Consider the following 13,438-nt stretch of genomic DNA (forward strand, 5'->3'; position numbering starts at 1 on the left):
TGTTTTCCCCAGGATAGTGGCACCATTTTTGGATTGACCATGAAACATATTGTCACACCCACGGTGTGTCCTTTTTCCTGCCATAAAAAGAAAAAGTTTAGCAATTTGCCTCAGTTGCAGGTGGGTGACTTTGGTGTGGCCATTCTTTGTACCTCAGACCACTCATCTTTTACCCCAGGTCCCTCTGGTGTAACACCTAGAGCCACTATGGACCCAGGGGTTAGCCACGTCCTCTGCAACTGTTGGGGTCCCTCAGTGATGAGCAAAGGAAGACCACTCTTGTCGGTCCTGGGAGAGGGAACAGGGAAGGTTTCCCTGTTGTGTCAGAGTGCTGTACCCATCCCTGAGTAAGCAGCGACTGCTGTTAGTAACATACCTGGTCCCATTTTTCCTGTCAAAAAGAAACCGAAAATCAAGGATGCATCTACTCCTCCTCAAATTCCTTTGTGTAGGAGTAGCCTACTGGCTCAGGGTTTGATTCAAGCTGTTAAATCTTTATTGTAGAGTAGTTTACAGTAAAAGAAAGAGAGCTGCCACATTTCCTGAAGAGAGTCTAGAGTCTGATTCTGAAGAGGAAGATGTAGGGACAGATTCAGGGTTTTCTGCTTCAGTCTCAGAGGAGAGCTCTATTTCTGATTCTTCATTTGGGAGCTTCTCTTTCTCTGAGACCATTGCTAGAATGCCAGTGTTTTCAGTAAGAGAATACTGAGATTTCTCAGTCCCTCAAAAAGTACTGAAGAGTTGTTACAGAAGGATTTTTCAGAATCAACACTTGTTCTTCCTGTCCTGTCTGCTTTAGTGGATGTGTGTGTTACTGCCTGCAGTTTTCCTGATAGTCAACCAGCTGTTCATAAAAGGCAGCTAGGATGTTTAAAGTTCCTCAGTCTTTTAAATTTTTATACACTATTCCCAAACCTGTCTCAGCAGTTATAGTCTTAGTTGACTTCTCTGCTGTAAAGCATGTTTTAGAAAGAATAGGACTGGAATTAATCAAGGATTGAGAAACTTATGGATAGATAGGGGAAAACGTGTATACTTCTGCATCTTTGAACCTCAGAATTTTAAAAAGTTTATTCTGACATATTGTGAAAGTATGAGGGATGTTTTATCTTCATTTTCTTCCTGCGAGTAATCTAGTGTGCTTAAATAACATAGTTTCCTCATTTGTACAGGGGAGACAGTTATCTGAACTATCTTTGGTCCCCGGGACCTGTTTAAGTGATTACAGACAATACCACAGTGAATGTGGTACATCAACAAACAAGGTTGAACCAGGTAGTACCCTCTTTACAGACTAACCTCTACAAGGATCCTGCATTCCATCAGAGCAATATTGTCTGGCAGACAAACTGAGTAGGACCAGGGCAGACCCTCATAAATGGAAACTAATTCTGACTGGGGGGGGGGGGGGGGGGTCTTCCAAGATTTGATCCATTTATGGGGATTTCCTGAAGTAGACCTCTTTTACTCCAAAATTCTGTTCCAGGACTCCATGCAAGAAGGGATGGAAATCAAATGCCTTTTCATTTTTTGGACAGGAATGTTCCTGTATGCCTTTCTACCCTTTCCCCTAACAACCAGGCTATTTCTGAAAATCCGAATCTCCAAAAATAATTGTGATGCCTCCCCTCTGGCCCAGGCAACCGTAGTTCTCCTTTCTTTTGGTAATGTCCAGGGGCAGTTACTGCAAGGCTCCTCACAGAATGGATCTACTCACACAAGAACAAGGGTGTTTGATACACCTCGACATCAGTTATCTTCAGTTGACTGCATGGATGACAGGGCCTTAATTCCTTTTAGGCACCTGTGTTTGGAGGACGTGTAGCAGATACTAATGGAGGCAAAAATGCCTGCTACTAGAAAAGGGCAACAACATAACCAGCACCCGTTCAGGGCTACTACTTCTCTGTTTTCGCGATATTTGTATGAGTTACTATCTTATAGCCTTTCTTATTCCTCTGTCAGCGTTCATTTTATCACACATTTCAGCATTTCTGCCCATTGATCCTCCTCTTTCAAGGCAGTCACATGTCAAAATATTGTTAAAAGGGGTTTTGTATAAGAGGCTTCTAAGTAAACTGGTTGCTCCTTTTTGAGATCTTAATTTTGTGTTAGAGAAGCTGACACTTGCTCCTTTTGAGCCAGGTGATCTGGCTGTCTTGATGTTCTTAACATGGAAACAGTTTTATTGATTGCTCAGACCTGTGCAAGAAGTGTATCTGAGTTGCAAGCTTTTATGGTGAGTCAACCCTACCTCATTTTCCGCAAGGACAGGATTTCTTTGAGAACTAATCCTTCTTCTTTTATGTCTAAAGTGGTATCAAAGTTTACGTTAAGTCAGACTATCCATCTCCGTTTTTCTTTTCTGAACCTAAAAATGAAGGATAAAGGATATAAAGTATACTTCATGCCTTGGATGTCCACAGACAGCTCAGGTGCTGTTAAGTATTTTAGCTCATCAGATCAGTAGTTAATTTCTTGTGAAGGTAATAAAGGGACAACTGGTGTCAAAACAGACCATTTCCAAATGGTTGTCTAAGGCCATTGCCTTTGCTTATACACACCATGACAAATCTATTCCAGACAGTGTCAAGACCCACTCTACAAGGACCTTGTCTTCTTCTATGGCTTTTTGGAAAGGGTTGGATTCTAGAAGTGTTCTGGAAGCTGCTAATCGGTCCTCTGTGCATACTTTTACAGAGCAGTTTAAGCTTGATTCTTTCTGTAGGTTTAGATTATGCTTTGCTAGGACCATTCTCCAGAGTCTCTTGGACCTTCTCTTTCCACCTTCCAAATACAGTTAACTTTGGTGAATCTACTCAGATAGCTAAGGTTACTGCAGCAGTACTCAACATGGAGAACATAGTACACTTGTGTAAGTTGAACTTACCATAACAGCAGATGTTTGAATGATCACTGCTGCAGTAGCTGCTCCCTGTTTCCCTCCATTCCCCCTTTTTGGTGTTTTTTTTTGTATGCCAGGGTGTGGCCATTTATTTTTAGTTATTTCTAGCCTTGTCTTTTCAGGGCTCAGCCTCCCTCCCTCTCTCTGCTGGCAAGAAAGCTCCGAAGGGCTTTGCACCAAAACTTGTGTTTTAGTCAACTCTGCTTGAACTGCTTGACTGAGTGCATGGAAAGTGCCCTGAAACTTTTGAAGCTAGTCAGCTGTTATGTCCTTGGCAGAGATGACCCATACAGCTTGGGGTACTGCAGCAGTGATAATTCAAACTTCTACTGTTGTGCTAAGTTCAACTTGTACAACTGTAATTCAGGCTAATCATACTACATTTCAGGGTTACATCTATCACCCTGCACTGTGAAAATTAGAGACCATTTAGCTGATACTGCAGGAGCCCCTCCTTGGCCTTCACCTTGTCTGACTCTGTTGCTTGGCCTCCTGTTATATTTCTTCAGGTATGTTACCAAAGAAGCACTACTCCCACCCCTGACCCCCCCACACACTTCACTGTACAGAAATATTAAGGAGTACTTCACCCACCTTTTACCACGCAAGCGTACCTCTTGACCTCTTAGCATAAGAAATCTGGATAAACCCAAAAATAACGGGGGACACAGTCCCCAAAATAGGGACAAATTTTAAATATTGCTGTTATAAATGTACAAAGTTGCTAGAAAGAAGATGTTGCACAAGTGCATTTTCTTACAGATATGAAGTCTGAAACTGAAATGTCATGAAGTGTGAAACTGAAATGTCTTGTCGTTATTTAATGACTTCAGTCCTCAGTGATGTGCCAGAAAACCACAAATTTTATGAGGGGAAAAGGCCAAAAAAATATGAGTCATAAATCTGATTATTCTTTGAAAATCAGGACAGTTGAGAGCTATGCTTGCAAGAAATGTTATCCCCACCCATGCCTCGTGCACTTCACATTTAATGGTCTTTTTTCATTCTCTATGAAAGTTGAAGTTTACTTTAAGAATATCTGTCTCTTCCTGGTTAGCTGTATCCCCCTCACATATTCCTTCAATTTTTTAGTTTTATTATTTTTCTTTTGTATATCTTGGCTCTTTTTATCTTGGGTGAGCATTTGATATTCTAAAAGTCATGAATGACTGAAAATGCAGACTTGTACAAATACTGAGATTGAGGTTTCTCGGAGTATTCCCTTTTCTTAAGGTATGCCAGTCTCACAGTTGATATAATTAAGTTTTGGGAGTGTGGGAGGCTTTCTCTGCTCCCCCAAGGGAAAAAAAAAAGATTAAAGGCAGCTCTCATCTTGTCCCATTTATTATTCCCTGCACATTCACAGTGTTGTATTTTTTAATTTTTCATGTACCAGTCTCCTTCCATATGGTGTTACACTTTTGGACCCTTTCATCCTTTTTGTTTTACACTGTAATGTCTTGTTTATACTCATTTGCTTAATGTTTATGGTTAGATGGTGAAGGCTGATTGCATTTGATTCATTAAGTCTTCCAGAATTTTGCAGCTGGCTGTTTGTAGCTGCTCTTTACTATTCTTATTTCTCCGTTTCCGGACATTATTAAACTCCTTTGTAGAACTTAATTTCACCACCCCTTCCAGCAGAATATTCATTATGCCTTGGTTCCCTTTGTGAATATGTCATGCTTTTCAAGTTTGCTAGTGCTGTACCATAATACATAGTACTTGCATACCTCATCCCAGACACACACCTCACATGACTTCTGAAGCATTGTTGTAATTACCCAGTACCATAATCTCCACTTTGTTCCAGCCTTCTTATTGTTGGTGTGTTTTTTCTGAATTGAAAGTGCTCATTTCACTGAGAAGTCTGAAGACAATGCTCACAGTCAGTACCCTCTGGTTTAGTTTACAGAAGTATTAGACTTATTTAATAATGTTTCAGAAATATTGAAATGACTGACATTAAATCACTTCATGTATTACATATTTTATTGACTTAAATTTAGATGTGACTGGCCCCGTGTTATCACTTTTATTTTAAACATTTTAGTTGCTGTGTTTTTAGTTGAAGGCATTCGTTTACCCTTTACTACTTGATTATTCTGTTTTTCTTCCGTCTGCAGCATATCTGATTTGCAGGTTTGCAGTCTTTAGGTCATGCCTTATAATGAACAATGACTTTGCCTATCTTGTCCATAACTCTGCATATCTGCAGTATTGCCATTACTGTATGTTTCTCCCTTACAGCCCTTATTTCCTGTCCATCTCCTCTGAACAGAAGCTAACCTGGTATTACCATTTCATAGTTGCCTATATGTTGTTGTTTAGTTTTGCTGACACCTTGACCAGTATTTTTACTGATTGTCTGTGGGTCTTAAATTTCTCTCTTAATGTGCTAGAAATAGCAAATGTGTTCTTACAGATTTTGTTGGTACTTCATATCCGCCTTGACCATCTTTACCAAATGGCGTTTATTTTAGTCTAACTTTAGAAAAGGAAAGGTTTGGTAAGTGGCAATCACTTACACTCTTCGACTTGTAAATTCTACTTTTAGTTACTAACAAAGCTGCAGTATGTCAAGCACGTATGCATGCTTTTGTTTTCTGACCATTTTGGTATCAATATAGCATGTAGCGCAAACCAACACATCCATTTGCTAAAGTATTCCTTACGTTGCAGTGAACCTTTTCCTCCAACTGCATGTTCTTTATAAAGTGTTGTCTTTCTCTGCCGTGTTAGCACAGGTTGTGTTAGGTTTACTTTTGTACCCTGCTGCATTGCTTATTGTTTTGCACCAAATAGGGTTCTTGTATTTGTTTACTTCCTCCTGTGAATGGACCGAATCTCATCCCTAGTCTGAAATACTATGAGTAAAGATGCACTGTCTGCCAAGGGCTGTGTTTTCCCTTCTGGGACATGTATGCATGCTATTGGTAGTTGAAAATACCCTTATCCAACCAGATGAAGTCCCAGACATTTACCATCCTTTCTTTAAACATTTTTTCAGTCATCACATACAACTTGAAGGGACACATCTATAACCATGCCCCACACCCCTTCTATTGACCACTGTCTCCTTTAGAAATCTTGTTGCTAAGTGCTTTGCATCACTTTAGTAGCTGCAGGCATAGTCTTGCATCTATTCATGTTCTTGATCTTTTTGGGGGAGGGGGGGGGGGCTGAGTTAATATTCTTGTCTGATTCCATCCCATTATTTGCTTGTTATCTCTCCATCCTAGGAAACTATGTATGGTGTTTGTGTCTCCTTACATCCATTTTCAGCCCGTCTTCTTTTCAGTAGTATGTCTTTGTAAAGGTTGTGTCTTCCTCCTATAATATTTACTCCCCACTAGTGTCCTTGCTAAAAGAATCTCGAACTGCTGGCTTAATGAGCCTGTCAGTAGTCCCCCAATATGGTAGTGTTCTCTGTAGAAGTTGCTTCTTTCTCTCCGCCACCCACTTTCAGTGGAAACCTGACATAGTTATTTACACAGACCAGGGAAATTTTGAGCAGGATACCTGGGGAAATCCCCTGCTATGTTTTTGATAATGTCCCTGGAATCTTTAACTTTTAACTAGGTCAGGAGTATGAGCACATCGTCCTTTAATGCAACATTGACGGTATTACAAGAACAACTGGTGTGAAGATAAAGCCACAGCCTTTGAATCTTTGGAGCATCAAAGACGAGTTTACACCGATAATGACTTGGTCATATGACTTGAAGCTTTCCTTGTGTTTTTATGTGAGAAAGATTCATCAAAATTGCAGACATAGTTCCCATTTCTGTTTTATTTATTTTATTCTGTATGTGTAATTATGTAGTCCACTAGCTCATCAGTACTGGTGCTATAAAAAGTTTATGCTGCAGTTGTTTCTTAGAGAGGGAAAGAAAACCCCACAGCTGATGCTTGTATGCCTCAGTTATAAAGATACTGGCAAAACAGAGGTGAATTTACACAAAATTGCTTGCACAGCCATTTCCAAGATATGCAAACCTCTCAATTGTCCCTATTTTGGAGAAATGTTCAGGCCTCGTAGGATGTCCCCCTTTTTGGAGGTATATCCCTGTTTTCAGACTTGACTTACCCCTTCACACAATTTTCAAAATCCCCCTCATCACAAACAATTTTTGAAGCTATCTTGCACACAGAAAACCATTTTACCTATTCATATTACTGGTGGTAGCAATAATTTAAAGAAAGTGGTTGCACATTTAACAAATCCCTTTTACTAAAGCAAAAGTAAATGACCTTGTGTGGTAGAACTTTTCTGTACACTTCATGGAAGTGTACAGATTTTACACCATCTGTTCAATAATTTGCTTATATTTTCCCATCATTTTGCCACTCTGTTTTTAAAATATGTTTGACTAGTATCCCACATTCCTACCAAAAGTGGGAAGAGTCATATACTATATGGTATTCAAATGTTTATGCTTATTAGATGTCCAGATTTTGAGCTGGATTCTCCTGTTTTTCAAGGGCCTTTCTTCTTCTTCTTCTTCTTCTTCTTCTTCTTCTTCTTCTTCTTCTTTTCGGTGTCTACAAGGTTGTGAAGTATACATGGGAGCTGTGTAATTTTCCCATGGGGAAGAATTCAGCACCTCAGAATTTAAATGCACAGTGACACACAAATCCTTAATTGTTCAGTTAGAACAGTAAGCCAGACAGCTTAGTGTGTTCCATGGTCCCAAACTACCTTCCAGTGGAAACTGTATTTTGCTTAAATGCTGCCTTATTTACATGTTTTTGAATGGAGGCTAGTCTGTTTTGTGTTTAAAGTTGGCATGCCTTTTTGTAGTTTTTGCACAACTGTTTTTCCCGTGTCCATGTTCTTGATGTATTGCAAATGTGTGTATTTTCTGTGTGTGTGTGTGTGTGGGGGGGGGGGGGGGGTAACTTCTAAAGAATACTATGTATACCTTTGTGATTCATACCTCTCAAATGTCCAGATTTTTCCCTCATATTTTTGGTCTGTTCCTTATAATATTTATGGTTTTCTGGCAAATCACTGAAGATTGAAGTCAATAAATTTCAGACTTTATAGTTTTCAGAAAATGCATGCAGTACAAGTCCTGCTATTTTAACAACTTTCTAAGGTTTTAAGAGCTGTATATAAAATTTGTCCATATCTTTTGGCACCCCATTATTTTAGGCTTTGTCCAGATTTCTTATGCTGAGAGGCCGAGAGGTATGTAGTGCATTTTTTTTTTCTCAAACTCAAATGAACTTGAGATACCCATGAAGCCAGATGACATCAGCATCTCATTGCACATTTAAAGAATAAAATACACAATTACTCTTAAGTACATATAGTGACATACATAAAAAAAACCTTATCATAAACAATTCAATTAGAAAATAACTAACAATGGACCCTTGTCATAATATCGAAGTCCCAAAAGATCAAGCCAGGAATATCAAATACCTTGAAACTTGAACAGCAAACTACAAACAGAACACCTGCTTTTTTGTAGGGGCAAGCTCTATGCTAATTATATATACAGTCTCTGAGATTGCACTACAGTGGGGAAAGGAACAAAAAACCCAATCCCCACTGTACAGTGATTCTACACAATGACCGTTCATGTTGTTCGAGCTTCTGGGTTTTCGATATTCCTGGCTCAGTCTTGTAAGGTACACTCTAGTGGGACTTCAAGAATATAACAAGTATATATCTGTTTCTCTCTCTTTCTCCCCTTCTATCTCTCTCTCTCTCTCTATATATATATATATATATATAGGTTGGTACTGAGCTATCTGCCTGAAGGCATATATTAGCCCAGCCACGTTGTGCGGTATTCACCGCCCCTTTAGTAGTTCCCTAGACCCTTGTACTAGCAGCTAGTACCCTTGGCCCCTATCTAGTAGTGCTGTTGGTGTGATCCCCGGTGTGAACTTTCTGTTACCCATCCACTCATCAAGGTTCCTCTTGAAGAGTGATAGTGAGGGGCTCTGTCTTTTATGTAGATCGGGACCCTGTTCCATAGTAAGGGAAGTCTCTGCGAAGGGAATCTATCCCTTCAGCATGTTCTATTCATTGTTGTGTTGAGGTTTATATCCCTAGAGCGTGTAGCTCGAGTAGATTTGGTTTTGCTAAGATGGAGCATGTTCAACAATTCTGGGTTGGACATGGCTCTGCACGTTAGACAGAGATTGCCTCTGAGAAAGCGGTATGCAACAGAGAACATTCTTAGCTTTTTCAATCGTGCTGCATAGGGCAACTGTTTGAGGCCAGTAATTCTCTTGGTTAGGTACCTCTGTGGTCTCTCCAGCTGCTGGAGATGTCTAGCCAGGTACATTCCAATTGGTGCATTGTACTCAATAATGGGTCTGATGAGGGAAGAGTAGAGGGGCACCATTACATCCTTAGATCTTGATGCGAACCCTTTCATGATCAGATGGGTCACATAGAAGGATTTTATAACCACTTTGGCAACATGGTTATCAAAGGAAAGCTGGCTATCTACTTGGGTCCCTAGATCCCTTATTTCTTCTTCAGATTTCAGGGGATTACCTACTGTGTTGTAGTTTGCGGGTACTCTGTTTTTTTCCAAAGGGGATTACTACACATTTTTTTGCATTTAGCTTGAGACCATGGCTTTGACACCATGCATCAATCTCATTTAGGCCCTTCTGGAGGATCTCCATGTCGGCCGGAGATTCTATTATAGCACCCAGTTTGCAGTCGTCTGAAAACTTAGTCAGCCACAGCCCTTCCGTGCTTGCCTGTACTTCTGAGAAGTAGTATATGCCAAACAGGAGGGGCCCCAGGACAGAGCCCTGAGGCACACCACTCGTTACTGGTCTGGATTCAGACATAGATCCTGCTACTCTTACTTTATGGGATCTGTCTGAGAGCCAGTTTTCGATCCATCTTGTGATGTAAGGGTTTATGCCCAGGCTGGTGAGCTTATCAATAATACCCGAATGGGGAATGGTGTCAAATGCTTTAGCAAGGTCAAGGTAAGCCATGTGTACCTCCTTTCCCTTATCTATAGCCTGAGTAACTGTCTCAAAGAAATCCACCAGGTTCAGGAGGCATGATCTGCCCTTGACGAAGCCGAACTGTGTGGGGTCCAGACTGGAGGTTCTCAATCTCTCCATTTATGAGTTCCATAATGATTCTCTCCATAGCCTTACAGATCAGACTGGTCAGGCTTATTGGTCGGTAGTTCCGGACCACCGTTGCCGTGCGCCATTCTCTGGGCACATATCCTGTGGAGAGGCTGAGACTGAACAGGGTATTAAGATGCTGGGTTAATTCCTTTTGGAGCTCGCGTATGACACAGCCTGGGACACCATCTGGTCCCATGGAGGCAGTGTTTTTAGCTTTAGATAGAGCCTTGTTAACCAATGTATCAGTAATAATTGGACTTACACAATCCCCTGGAATGGTAATAGGCCCTGTAGGTGGTGAGGGGGGGAGAAATTTGCACTTAACCTGTCAGCCAAGATGTAGGCAATGTCAGAAGGGTCAGTGTATTTTGTTCCATTTATATGCACATGCTTAGTATGCCAATGGGGAGGGTACCTTGGGTATGTATGAGAGTTTTGTAGATTGCACACATCTGCGTTTACTTTGATACACTTGTTTTTGCTATTAGTTTAAGCTGTTTGCCTGCCATTTGTATTGCTTCGCTGTTTTGGTCATAAACTTTGGCATACATTACCCCGTAAGTGATCTTCATTTAGGTGTTCTGAGACTTTTTAACATCTGTAAGGAAAAATGTGGATTAAAAGTAATTCTGGGTGAGCTGTATGTAAGGACTGTGTTGGTTATTTTTCTACATGTCTTACCTGGTTATTTTTAGTTCTTGTAACCATTGCTAACTATCTGAAAACCTGGACTGATGAAAATAAAAGAAGCTTCCTTTATGCATGTAATACTTTGAATAGATTTCAAAAATTTACCTGTTTTGATTTTCTGGGATGTTGAATTATTCTTTTTATAGCAGGCATGAATTTAAAGCTGACATCTGACTTTGTTCCTTTTTCTTTTAGATTGAGCGATTAGAAGTAAACAGCCTGGCACAGGCAACAAATGCTGTGGCCTGCAGTACTGATGGAAACGTTAACGTGGATTGTGTTGATGGAACCCCAGACCCCCAGCGGACTAAAGCCGCCATAATGCAATTACAGCAGAAGATTCTTAAGCTTACTGAGCAGATTCGCATTGAACAAACAGCCCGGGATGACAATGTCGCGGAGTATTTGAAACTTGCCAATAATGCTGATAAGCAGCAGAGCACCCGCATCAAACAAGTCTTTGAAAAGAAGAACCAAAAGTCGGCACAGACTATTCTGCAGCTGCAGAGAAAATTGGAGCACTACCACAGGAAATTGCGGGAGGTGGAGCAGAATGGGATCCCCAGGCAGCCCAAGGATGTCTTCAGAGACATGCACCAAGGCCTGAAGGATGTAGGTGCAAAGGTCACAGGCTTCAGCGAGGGGGTAGTGGACAGTGTGAAAGGTGGGCTTTCCAGTTTTTCACACGCCACCCACTCAGCTGCTGGTGCAGTGGTTTCCAAACCTCGTGAAATTGCATCAATAATTAAGAACAAGTTTGGCAGCGCAGACAACATATCAAATCTCAAGGATGGTTTGGAAGATGTGCAGCCAGAAGATGCAAATAAATCTTTAGGTGTCCTTAGTAATTTGCCGAGCCTCAAGTATGGCAGTGAGGATGATGACTGTTCAAGTGCCACCTCTGGTTCTGCAGGGGCTATTAGCACTACAGGTGCACCAGGGGGACCCCCTAGCTCCAAAACAAATACTCTGGAAATGCAGAGCTCAGGGTTTGATGCAATATTGCACGAAATTCAGGAGTTAAGAGAGACACAGACCCGTTTGGAGGAGTCATTTGAAGACCTGAAAACTCACTATCAAAGGGAAAATACATTAATAATGCAGGCTTTACAGGAGGAACGGTACAGGTAAGGATTTGTTTAAAATGTATTATGTAAGACATTCCACATTAAGATCCTTATGCTGTTTTCCATTTACATGTCAAGAGTTGTTCATTAGTGGTGGGGTGCTGACACAAGACCAGGAAAACTGCTGTCAATCACCAGGAAGTTACTGTCTTTCTTTACTTCCATACATTACTTTACCATACAATACTTCCGTAATGTTTAGATGAGTGAAATGGGTAGAAACAGCTTTGGCTAGTGATTCGTCCAATAAGAATAGGGTTTGGGGGAGGGACTGCCAGCAGAAAATATGATCCCAGAAAGGATAGTTTTATGGTACAAGTGGTAGTAGAACAAGGAGCAATTTGTACTGTTTTTATTTACACATATTTCAGCCATCTTCTTCACTTACCTGCATGCCTGCTGGGCTTGCTAATGTTAGGGGTTGCATACTGTACACCACTGTTTCCCAGATTTTCACTAATCATGTACTTCTTGTGAGATTTCTTACCAGTGTATTCAGAGATAATTTGGGGATAATGATACTAATGCTAGTTTATCAAGACTAGAGCCAATGCTCATGTCCTAAAATATTATACATGCATACTACATTGGAAATCATGTTAAATAAAAACTAAAATAAAATAGCTGTGTTAAACTGTAGAAAGTAGTTCCTCACTACACTTCGTAAGATACACTTAATTGCATTTCTTTCTTGTTTTACTTTCTGCTGAGAACCATTTTTGGTCTTCATCTTGAGTCCTCAGTTTTGCTATAGCTCTGCCTGTTACTAGTGCTGAAGGGCAACACTTGAGCCCGTTTTGCTTGGTACTCTACTGGGGCCTTGTGTCTCTTAATCAGTGACATCATGGCCACACTTTTTTTTTTTTTTTACACTTGGGACAACATTTCTTGCAAGCATTAGCAGTGTTATCAACTGCAATAAAAGTGTTTTTAAAATGTAGGTGCGTATCCAAGTATCAAGAATAATAAATGCCTGCATGCACCCCCCCCCCCCCCCAAACCTGGTACACAACCATCTTGCAAGCTTATAAGTCATGTGATTTGCATTCTGGTCCAGAAAGTTGTGTGCCCTAGATATAACCCAAGTTCTTTCTTAGAACTAGTTGTGGCTTCTGGTGCATTCACGCTTATTCCAACACACCAACTCCAGTCCAATTTATTTACTTGAATACAATTTTCAACTTTAAAAATAGTTTCTAGAGTTGTATGTCCAGGCATAGGATGACAGAATAAAAGACTGTCATGTATTTCTTTATGTAACTCATGCCTAGAAAACACTTAAAGCAATAGCAAAAGTCGTAGTTCCAGTGGGTACATCATCTTTTTAGTATGTAGTATTGACTCTAACTTGTGCCAGTGATATGCCATTTCTGTGATTCTGGGATGATGAGTGTTACTTGAAAGGGAAATGCAGTTTATAACTTTAGTCGGTTTATCTCCATTCATCACTTGTCCCATTAGTTTATCTGCAGGTTTTCTAAAGTTTCACAGTCACTCCAACAGGTACAGATTTTACTGTTAGATATGTCACACAGTGTGAAGCTTCCAAAGCTTTCAACCCCCCCCCCTTCCATCAAAATATGCATTATTTCTG

At 40.5% G+C, this 13,438-nt stretch overlaps 1 protein-coding gene across 1 annotated transcript in view; it reads left to right on the forward strand.

Moving 5' to 3' along the window:
• Nucleotides 1-13,438, forward strand: part of TMCC1 (transmembrane and coiled-coil domain family 1) — a 205,104-nt gene that overhangs the window by 5,754 nt on the left and 185,912 nt on the right. The window contains exon 2 of the mRNA XM_044078627.1: nt 10,913-11,844. Within this exon, the coding sequence (XP_043934562.1) occupies nt 10,913-11,844 (932 nt within the window). The remainder of the gene's footprint in view (nt 1-10,912; nt 11,845-13,438) is intronic.

The sequence above is a fragment of the Protopterus annectens genome, chromosome 7.part1 (genome assembly GCF_019279795.1).
Source record: "Protopterus annectens isolate FY-2018-M chromosome 7.part1, PAN1.0, whole genome shotgun sequence".
Lineage (NCBI taxonomy): Eukaryota > Metazoa > Chordata > Ceratodontiformes > Protopteridae > Protopterus > Protopterus annectens.